The 10,843-nt window shown below is 40.6% G+C and overlaps 1 protein-coding gene across 1 annotated transcript in view; it reads right to left on the bottom strand.

The window, feature by feature from the left end:
• The window catches only part of HEATR5A (HEAT repeat containing 5A), a 113,233-nt gene that overhangs the window by 33,023 nt on the left and 69,367 nt on the right, over positions 1-10,843 (bottom strand). Inside the window, exons 22-25 of the mRNA XM_023514397.1 lie at positions 10,337-10,576; positions 5,429-5,610; positions 2,956-3,024; positions 1,427-1,606 (exon numbers count right to left, since the gene is read on the bottom strand). Of these exons, the coding sequence (XP_023370165.1) occupies positions 1,427-1,606; positions 2,956-3,024; positions 5,429-5,610; positions 10,337-10,576 (671 nt within the window). The remainder of the gene's footprint in view (positions 1-1,426; positions 1,607-2,955; positions 3,025-5,428; positions 5,611-10,336; positions 10,577-10,843) is intronic.

The following is a 10,843-nucleotide window of genomic DNA, read 5'->3' as shown; positions in this document are numbered from 1 at the left end:
GGCTCTGTCTCAAAAAAAAAAAAAAAAAAAAAAAAAAAATAGCTCCACTGGAGAAAGTCTGTCTGTACATATTAGTTAATTCTCTCAGCTGCAATCTGAGACTACATATATATCTGAGCTCAATCTAAGACCATATATATATGTTATGTATATCTTCATTAAAGTTATATATGAACCACAATTGGCTGTGTTTGGTAACTGATAAAGTTGAGTGATGGGGATATGTGAATTTGTTATATAACACTATTCTATCTCCTTTTGTATATGCTTAAAGATTTCTACAGTAAATTAAAAAATGATATAGCTTTCTTCCTCCTTAGAAAAGTAAATACATACAAGTTAAGCACTTTACCATGAAATTTCTTTATTTGTGGAAAATAAAATGACTATCATTTTAAAAAAGTTATTTTATGAAAGAGCACTGAAAGACTATCAAGTTATGTGTTACAGAGCCGAAGAACATACAAGCAGACCAACATTTCTAAGAATTCAGACTTTGGGGTGGTGCCTGTGGCTCAGTGAGTAGGGTGCCAGCCCCATATACCGGAGGTGGCAGAAGTTCAAACCCAGCCCCAGCAAAAAACTGAAAAAAAAAAAAAAAAAAAAAAGACTTGTTCTGAGCCTTCTGCCTAAGGATTCATGTATTCATAATAAAAACATCTTTCTTAAAAAAATAAAATAAAATAAAAAGAATTCAGACTTTGATAAAGGTTGATTTTCATTGGCTACATTTTCTAGTTTTTTTTAAAGAGTTGAATTCTGGGCTCAGCACTTATAGCTCAAGTGGCTAGGGCACCAGCCACATACACTGGAGCTGGCAGGTTCGAACCCAGCCTGGGCTTGTCAAAACAACAATGACAACTACAACAGCAGCAACAACAACAACAAAAATAGCCAGGTGTTGTGGCAGGCGCCTGTAGTCCCAGCTATGTGGGAGGCTGAGGCAAGAGAATCACTTAAGCCCAAGAGCTTGAGGTTGCTGTGTGCTGTGAAGCCATAGCACTCTACCAAGGGCAACATAGTGAGATGTCGTCTCAAGCAAAAAAAAAAGAGCTGTGGAGGTCTTGCTACATTGCCCAGGCCAGATGTGAACTCCTGGGCTCAAGCAATTCTTCCACCTTAGCCTCCTGACTAGCTGGGACTATAGGTACCTGCCACTGTGCCTGGCCTCCACTGGCCATTATAAAGTATCTCTGGCTCATAACTGGCCCTGCTTAATGCAGGAGCTAACAAACTGTGGAAGAATCTTTAGAACACTCAGCCAATGTGTCAATTAACATAAAAATTAATCTCATGTTAGAAGTCTCCTGTTTACCTTAAAAACTGACTTTTTTATAGTTAATTTTAAATAATTAATTTCACTTTATGATCTAAGGTATTTATTAACTTCTTCCAAAATTCTGTTGATAAATTAAGAAGTACCAACCTCTGCCCAGGCTTTTAGCACAGCTAAGATCTCCATGGTAGAAGCACTTTCATTATATAAATGACTTACAGCTTCTTTTCCAGCCTGTATTTTTGTTAATGATGAAACAAGCAACTGATGAACTCTTCGGAGATCATTAAGGTCACTTACAACTCCACTTGTTATCCAGGCACTGCAGACCTAGTTTTTTAAAAAATCAAATGTTACACTTAAAAATTATAAATATCTCCCTTGTGAGTTCAGCAGAGCTCACCCATATCTCAGAAATCTAGCCACTATAACCATGTTGTGATCAAGAATTTCAACGAAATGAGGCTGTTAATGATAGTTAAAAGCCAGCTTTTCAAAAGGGAATGAGGTCTAAGGATGAAACAAGGAAACCAGTGCAATTAAGTATTTAAATTAAAGTTTTAGATGTATTAGTATGGGAAAATGAAGCCATAAAATCATAATCATAAATGTTTTAATATTTAAATTAAACCTCTAGTCTTGATTATTATATTATTTTTTTTGTCACCCTTGGTAGAGTGCCATGATGTCACAGCTCACAGCAACTTCCAATTCCTGGGCTTAGGTGATTCTCCTACCTCTGCATCCTGAGTAGCTGGGACCACAGGTGCCAACCACAATGCTCAGCCATTTTTTTGTTGCAGTTTGGACGGGGCTGGGTTTGAACCCACCACCCTTGGTATATGGGGCTGGTGCCCTACTCATTGAGCAACAGATGCCGCCCTAGTCTTGATTATTTTATCTCGTTATTTTAAAAGTAAAGTTTTTTTTTGAGACAGAGCCTCAAGCTATCCCCCTGGGTAGAGTGCCATGGCATCACAGCTCACAGCAACCTCCAACTCCTGGGCTCAAGCGAGTCTCCTGCTTCAGCATCCCAAGTAGCTGGGACTACAGGTGCCCGCCACAACGCCCGGCCATTTTTTTTTTTTTGGTTGCAGCCATCATTGTTGTTTGGCGGGCCCGGGCTGGGGATTCGAACCCACCACCTTAGGTGTATGTGGCTGGCGCCTTAGCCGCTTGAGCCACAGGCGCCGAGCCTAAAAGTAAAGATTATATGGCTAACGTAAACTTAGTTAAAAGATAAAGCATTTGGCTTGGTGCCTGTAGCTCAGTGGCTTGGGCACCAGACGCATACATTGAAGGTGGCGGGTTTGAGCCCAGGTCGGGCCTGCCAAACATCAATGACAACTACAACCAAAAAAAAAAAAAAAAAAAAATAGCCAAGTGTTGTGGCAGGTGCCCGTAGTCCCAGCTACTTGGGAGGCTGAGGCAAGAGAATTGCTTGAGCCCAAGAGTTTGAGGTTGCTGTGAGCTGTGAACCACAGCACTCTACTGAGGGCAACATAGTGAGACTCAGCCTCAAAAGAAAAAAAAAAAAAGAAAAGAAAAGAGAAAAAGAAATGGTAAATGGTAAGCTGAGATTCATAGTAAAACAACTATAAAGAAGAGCCTTGGTAACAAATAACTACAGGATTGCTCCCTAAGACTATTTCTTAAGCTTTACCTTTTTAGTCATTTACCTGACATGCTTTGGCAGTGACATCAGGTGGAGTCTCTGAAGTGAAGGCTGGTCTAAGTGCTGCTCCTACCTGGCACGAAATTATATGACTTAATTATAACACATAAATTATATCAAACATCAGTAAGTAAGATAGCACAACTTCTCCCTTTTTGTAAGGTTATTTGTTTATAACAGGTAGATATGAATTACGGGCACCTATTATCTTGCCCGTATCTTCCTGTGTTTTTGGTTAACAGCATCTCAAAGTTGTTTTTCCTTTGGAGAACTATCTCTCTTTCTAACTCTTAGTCCACATTGTTGCTATAGAGGTAATAGCACTGTCTGGCTCCAGGGACCCACACTGGGATAATGAAAGCTCTCAAGGTTTTGCCAGGAATAATCAGAAAGAAGAACTGTCTCTTTATAAGGCACTAGGTGTTAAGAGAGCCATCTTGATATCACTTGGACAGAAAACTTGAGAAACAATTCAGTGTAGGCTCAGTGCCCATAGCTCAGTGGTTAGGGTGTTGGCTATATATACTGGGGCTGGCAGGTTCAAACCCAGCCTGGGCCTGCTAAACAATGACAACTACTACAACAACAACAACAAAAATATCCAGGCATTGTGGTGGGTGCCTATAGTCCTACCTACTTGTGAGGCTGGGGCAAGAGAATTGCTTAAGCCCAAGAGTTGGAGGTTGCTGTAAGCTGTGAGACCGCTACACTTTACCCGGGGTGACAAAGTGAGACTCTGTCTCAAAAAAAACCCAAACAAAACCAAACCCCCCAAAACAAACAATTCAGTGTAGAAGAGTGCAGAGCCAACTAAGAAATTCCAAAAATAATTTTCCTTTTCTGCTTGAGTTGTAATTGTATTTCTAGCACGTGGAATTATAAGAGGGCTAAAAATGAAACAGAGTTCTCCTAAACAAAGTTGAATTTCAATACTTTATTCTAATATGACAGTTCTATGTAACTTCAATTCCTTCCTTCTGCTTTCACCCTAAGCGTACATTGGCATTATCAACTAGGAAGGAGTGACTGAGACTGCCCTGTCTCTCTAACTGCCAGGCCTCAGAAGCTGCTTTTGAATCTCAATGAGAGATACCCTTGGTTGAATGCTGCCAGAGGATTACAAGACAGGTGATGATTTTGTCTTCCTTGCTCAGTGCACAATTAATCAGTTAAAAATACTATAGAATGAGTGAGGCTCGGAGCCTGTGGCTCAAGTGGCTAAGGCGCCAGCCACATACACCTAAGGTAGCGGGTTCGAATCCCCAGCCCGGGCCCGCCAAACAACAATGATGGCTGCAACCAAAAAATAGCCGGGCGTTGTGGCGGGCGCCTGTAGTCCCAGCTACTTGGGAGGCTGAGGCAGGAGACTCGCTTGAGCCCAGGAGTTGGAGGTTGCTGTGAGCGTGATGCCATGGCACTCTACCCAGGGGGATAGCTTGAAGCTCCATCTCAAAAAAAAAAGAATGAGTGAAAGAAACTGGAATCCTTTCCTAAGACTAGGAAAAAAAAATGGATGTGGTTATATATACCATTCTATTCCAGAGTAATGATTCACTGATAAAACATGCATGTAGCCTAAATAGAATATTTAGTAGTGATTTGGTACTATGTTGTTTTTTCAGACATTTTGTGAAGGACTTCATCACTAAAGTCTCCTATTTCCCCAAATTAGGAAGAAGGTTTTATTTATTTATTTATTTTTGAGACAGAGTCTCACTATGTTTTTTTTTTTTTCAGAGACAGAGTCCCACCTTGTTGCCCTCCGTAGAGTGCCGTAGTATCACAGCTCACAGCGACCTCCAGCTCTTGGGCTTAGGCGATTCTCTTGCCTCAGCCTCCCCTATAGCTGAGACTACAGGGGCCTGCCACAACACCCAGCTATTTGTTTTTGTTTGTTGGCTTGTTTAGCAGGCTCAGGCCAGATTCTAACCCACCAACCCTGGTGCATGTGGTGGGTGCCCTAACTGCCGAGCTATGGGCCCTGAGCCTTTAAGAAGGTTTTAATTATAAAGCTTAATCTTCAAAGTTATAAAACACCCGTTTTATGTACCACTTGGCTTTTACTTGAACTTTAATAAAATATTAGCTATCGTATTTATTCTTCAAACACACACATTTTCTATAATTATACTGTGGTCTGGCAGCAGAGATATATACAGGCAGTCCCTGGGTTACAAATATCTGACTTACCATACATCCTGCACTTAAGAACAGAGGCTATTACAGTAAATCCTTAAGTTACAAACATCTGACTGATGTGCATCTTGCACCTACGAATGGAGATCATTATTATAAGTTATGTACCTGTTCTGACTTACATATAAATTCAACTTAAGAAGAAACCTATAGAACACATCTTGTTTGTAACCTGCAGACTGCCTGTACTCATTTTTTAATTAATAGAGTCATGCCAGTAAATTTCACAGACTTTTTATCTCTATGTTTAACAATAAAATGCGCTAACAGAAAGTGCTTACATTGGCTTGATATTGTTCCAGAATCACATGACCTGGAAACTCTGGTTCTGGAATAGCTGCAAATTGCCGAATAACAACTAACAGTGTTTCGAGGCCAGAAAGACGGAGCTGGTCACTGTGGTCTGTGGCAGCCATAAAAGCCATGCGAATTAAATCAGCAAGATGTAGCACCAAAAAGTCATCTATAAGATTAAAAAATACATTTGAAGGGAAGGAAAGAAAAGATTAAAAAGTATCTCATTAAGAAAGACAATATGCTAGAACTAAGATTTATGTTAAGTGATAATTTCTCCTTTAACTTCATTAAGTACTTTTTTTTAATAGAGACTGAGTCTTACTTTATCACCCTCGGTAGAGTGCCGTGGCATCACACACCTCACAGCAACCTCTAATTCCTGACCTTAGGCGATTCTCTTGCCTCTGCCTCCTGAGTAGTCAGGACTATAAGCGCCCGCCACAACGCCTGGCTATTTTTTTGTTGCAGTTTGGCTGGGGCCAGGTTTGAACCCGCCACCCTCATTATATAGGACTGGTGCCCTACCCACTGAGCCTCAGTCACTGCCCAATAATGTACTTTCTTTTAAGTATCTTTGATTTTACTATACATCAAATATGGACTTTACAAGTGGATTTAATGCACATTGCAAATACACACAAAAAACTATCCCAAGGAAACAATTATATACAGGTATTCAAACACCAAAGGCAGAATTTATATCCTTTAAGAGTACAGATCACATCTTCAACACAAATTTTGTTCAGACTCTGATAAAAGTAGTTTAGTTGGTACTTAGGAGACTTTGGGGTATGATATATTAGGAAGTAATTTATTCTCTTTACATAAAATTGAATCCAAGAAACTTAAGTGTTCCTTTAAAAAAGGTTCAGGGCAGTGCCCGTGGCTCAAAGGAGTAAGGTGCTGGCCCCATATACTGGAGGTGGTGGGTTCAAACCCAGCCCTGGTCAAAAACTGCAAAAAAAAAAAAAAAAGTTTCTTGTGGTTCTTTATATGAACTAGATTATCTTATACTTGCATGTCTTGTCAAACATGCCAATGACGGAAGTAAAAAAAAAAACATTTCTAGCTATAGAAACGATAAATGACAATTTCTTTCATTCCTATAACACATTCTTTGACGTTATAATTCTCCAAAGATGTAAGAAGATCACTTAACAAGGTTCCAATAAAAAAATGTTTAGGAGGGCAGGACCTGTGGCTTGGTGGGTAGGGTACTGGCCCCATATACCAAGGGTGGCAGGTTCAAACCTGGCCCTGGCAGAACTGCAACAAAAAATAGCTGGGCGTTGTGGTGGGCGCCTGTAGCCCCAGCTACTTAGGTGGCTGAGGCAAGAGACTCACCTAAGCCCAGGAGTTGGAGGTTGCTGTGAGCTGTGATGTCACAGGACTCTACTGAGGGTGATAAAGTGAGACTGTGTCTCTAAAAAAAATAAAACAAGGGTGGTGCCTGTGGCTCAGTGAGTAGGGCGCCGGCCCCATATACCAAGGGTGGCAGGTTCAAACCTGGCCCTGGCCGAACTGCAACCAAAAAATAGTCGGGCATTGTGGCAGGCACCTGTAGCCCCAGCTACTCGGGAGGCTGAGGCAAGATAATTGCTTGAGCCCAGGAGTTGGAGGTTGCTGTGAGCTGTGATGCCCTGGCACTCTACCAAGGGCAATAAAGTGAGACTCTGTCTCTACAAAAAAATTTAAAAAAATAAAATAAAATGTTTAGGGCTACAACTAATTTTTACAGGTACCTTGAATATATGAGAATAAATCAAAGAAGAATGGAATTATAACTCACACTAAAGACACTAACTATTAGTAAGTACCAATTACAATTTTAATTGGGAGTACAAAAATCATTAAGTATCTAAGGCATACTAATTTTATACCTGTAAGTATCTAGCACAATGCTTATCACAAATAAGAGACTGAAATGCTTGTTTAAAAATAATTAAATCAGAAATATCTTATTCATACTCAGACAGGCAATAGTAATTCTGCTACTGTAATTCTTTTTTTTTTTCATTTTTTTTTATTGAATGGTAACTATGTACATTAATGCACTTCTGGGGTGCAGTGTGGGGTTTTCACATGCAATTGGAAATACTTCCATCAAACTGGTCAACACAGCCTTCACATCAGTTTCCCAGTTATTGTTTTAAAACGTTCACATTCTACTCTTAGAAAGATTCACTTGTACCCCTATAAGATAAACCTCAGAAGTGATCCCTCCACCCATTCCCCCCTCCCTTCTCCCCATATTCTTAGGCTATTTGGTTGTAGCTTTCATATAAAAGGTATAAATTAGTTTCATAATAGGGGTGTGTACGTTGGATACTTTTTCCTCCATTCTTGTGATACTTTGCTCAGAAGAACATTCTCCAGCTCCATTCATACTGTAATTCTTTTATATGGCAAAGAATATTTCTAAGGCACTTAGAAATAGGTACTGTTGGCTCGGCGCCTGTGGCTCAAGTGGTTAAGGCGCCAGCCACATACACCTAAGGTGACGGGTTTGAATCCAGCCCAGACCTGCCAAACAACAATAATGGCTGCAACCAAAAAATAGCCAGGCGTTGTGGTGGGCGCCTGTGGTCCCAGCTACTTGGGAGGCGGAGGCAGGAGACTCCCTTGAGCCCAGGAGTTGGAGGTTGCAGTGAAGCCATGGCACTCTACCCAGGGGGATAGCTTGAGGCTCTGTCTCAAAAAAAAAAAAAAAAAAAGAAATAGGTACTATCGGTTTGGCACCTGTAGCACAGTTACAGCGTCAGCCACATATTCCAAGGGTGGCGGGTTTGAACCCAAACTGGGACAGCTAAACAACAATGCTAACTGCAATCAAAAATAGCTGGGCATTGTGACGGTGTGAAGTGCCAGCTACTTGGGAGGCTGAGGCAAGAGAATCGCTTAAGCCCAAGAGTTTGAGGTTGCTGTGAGCTGTGACGCCACAACACTCTATCAAGGGCAACAGCTTGAGACTGTCTCCAGAAAAAAGAAATATGTACTGTCTTTGAACATATGTACATAAGGAAGTTTAAAAAAATGAGACATTAAAGCATAAATACAAACATAAATAGGTAAAAATAATAAAACTGAACAGTAATAGGTTAAAATGGTTTCACAATTAGAATAGCTTTATACAGAGATAGGCTCAAATGTGATCTAAATAATATCCATGACATCAAAACAATCTATAAACAAAAATTGGCATGAATTATAAGCCAGAAAATAATTTTGGGGAACTAGCTAATATACATGCTATTTCCCCAAAGCTGGTTACTCTCTACAAACTTAGCTCATTGCACACACATACCCATTAAATGAAACTTAACCATTAAAAAGGTACTAGCAATTCTGGTAGAATTCTCATGTGAAACAAACAAAAAAAAAAAAAAACGAAAAATGTACTAGCATTATAGCTTACATAAATATAATCACATTTCATAACTGATTTGGAAAAAAGAAAAGTTTTAGTTTCCTTTTAAAAATTAATAATAGGCTCGGCACCTGTGGCTCAAGCAGCTAAGGTGCCAGTCATATACACCTGAGTTGGCAGGTTTGAATCCAGTCTGGGCCCACCAAACAACAATGATGGCTGCAACCAAAAAAATAGCTGGGCGTTGTGGCGGGTGCCTGTAGTCCCAGCTACTTGGGAGGCAGGTAGGTGAATCCTTTGAGCCCAGGAGTTGAGGCTGTTGTGAGCTATGACGCCAGGGCACTCTACCCAGGGTGACAGCTTGAGGCTCTGTCTCAAAAAAAAAAAATTAATAATAGGCTCGGTGCCTATAGCTCAGCAGCTAGGGTGCCACCCACATACACTGGAGCTGGCAGGTTTGAATCTAGCCCAGAATGCCAAACAACAATGACAACTACAACCAAAAAATAGCTGGGCATCATGGCAGGCGCCTGTAGTTCCAGCTACTTGAGAGGCTGAGGCAAGAGAATCACTTGAACCCAAGAGTTTCCGTTATACTATAAGAAATAATAAAGGAAATTTGAATGGGAAAAAACCAAAAAACTCAAGAGTTTCAGGGGTGAGCTGCAAGGCCATGGCACTCTACCGAGAGTGATATAGTGAAACTCTGTCTCAGAAAAAATAAAAAAAATAAAAATAATAAAAATAAAAAATAAAATAAAATAAAAATTAATAATAAAGGGTGGTACCTGTAGTTCAAGCAGCGAAGGTACCAGCCACACACAACAGAGCTGGCAGGTTGGAATCTGGCCCGGACCTGCCAAACAATGAGAACTACAACCAAAAAATAGATGGGCGTTGTGGAAGGCACCTGTAGTCCCAGCTACTCGGGAGGCTGAGGCAGGATAATCACTTAAGCCCAGGAGTTTGAGGTTGCTGTGGGTTGTGACTCCACGGCAGTCTAACCAGGGCGATAGCTTGAGGCTCTGTCTTAAAACAAAACAAAACAAAAATTAATAATGGGGGTGGCACCTATGGCTCAAAGGAGTAAGGCGCTAGCCTCATATACCGGAGGTAGTGGGTTCAAACCTGGCCTCGGCCAAAAACTGCAAAAAAAAAAAAAAAAATTAATAATGAAGGGCGGTACCCGTTGCTCCGTGGGTAGGATGCTGGCCACATACACCCAAGGCTGTTGGGTTGGAACTCAGCCCAGGCCAGCTAAAACAATAATGACAAATGCAACAAAAAAATAGCTGAGTGTTGTGGTGGGTGCCTGTAGTTCCAGCTACTTTGGAGGCTGAGGCAAGAGAATCACCTGAGCCCAAGAGTTTGAGGTTGCATTGAGCTGTGACATCAGGGCACTCTACCCAGGGCGACAGTTTTTCTTTAAAAAAAAAACAATCCAACAACAACTAATAATAAAACTATAAGGAGACAGCATTTCTATAAATATATCAACTAATTTTTCCATTACTATGCTACTTACTTCTTGAATCCTTTTTTTTCATATCTTGTGCTAAAGCAAAGTCAAAATGTGCAATGTTCGCATTCTCACACTGGTTAATTATCCTGCAGACACATTCAGCAGCGAAAACTCTAGTGGCCCATCGGGGATTGGTAAAAGGATGGGATTTTTCATGATTTCTGGTGGTCAGGACTGAGGCATCATCTCCTTTATCTCCTTCTTCCTCTTGCATTGTATCCACACAAATTACAGTTGAAAAATCTTTACATCAAGGGAGAAAACAGGTAATTATAATCAACTGGGAGATATATTTACAAAAGAACACAAAAATGACTTCAAATTCTGACTAGAATTACTATTGTTCAATTGTACATCTTTTTGATTACATCAAATAATTAGGTATAATAACTACGAATAGGCTTGGCGCCTGTGGCTCAAGCGGCTAAGACACCAGCCACATACACCTAAGGTGGCGGGTTTGAATCCAGCCCAGACCCGCCAAACAACAATAATGGCTGCAACCAAAAA

The sequence above is a fragment of the Otolemur garnettii genome, unplaced genomic scaffold (genome assembly GCF_000181295.1).
Source record: "Otolemur garnettii isolate 467f Iridium unplaced genomic scaffold, OtoGar3 scaffold00052, whole genome shotgun sequence".
NCBI lineage: Eukaryota > Metazoa > Chordata > Mammalia > Primates > Galagidae > Otolemur > Otolemur garnettii.
Note: the sequence above shows the minus strand (reverse complement) of the source record. Positions and strands in the feature narration are given on the sequence as shown.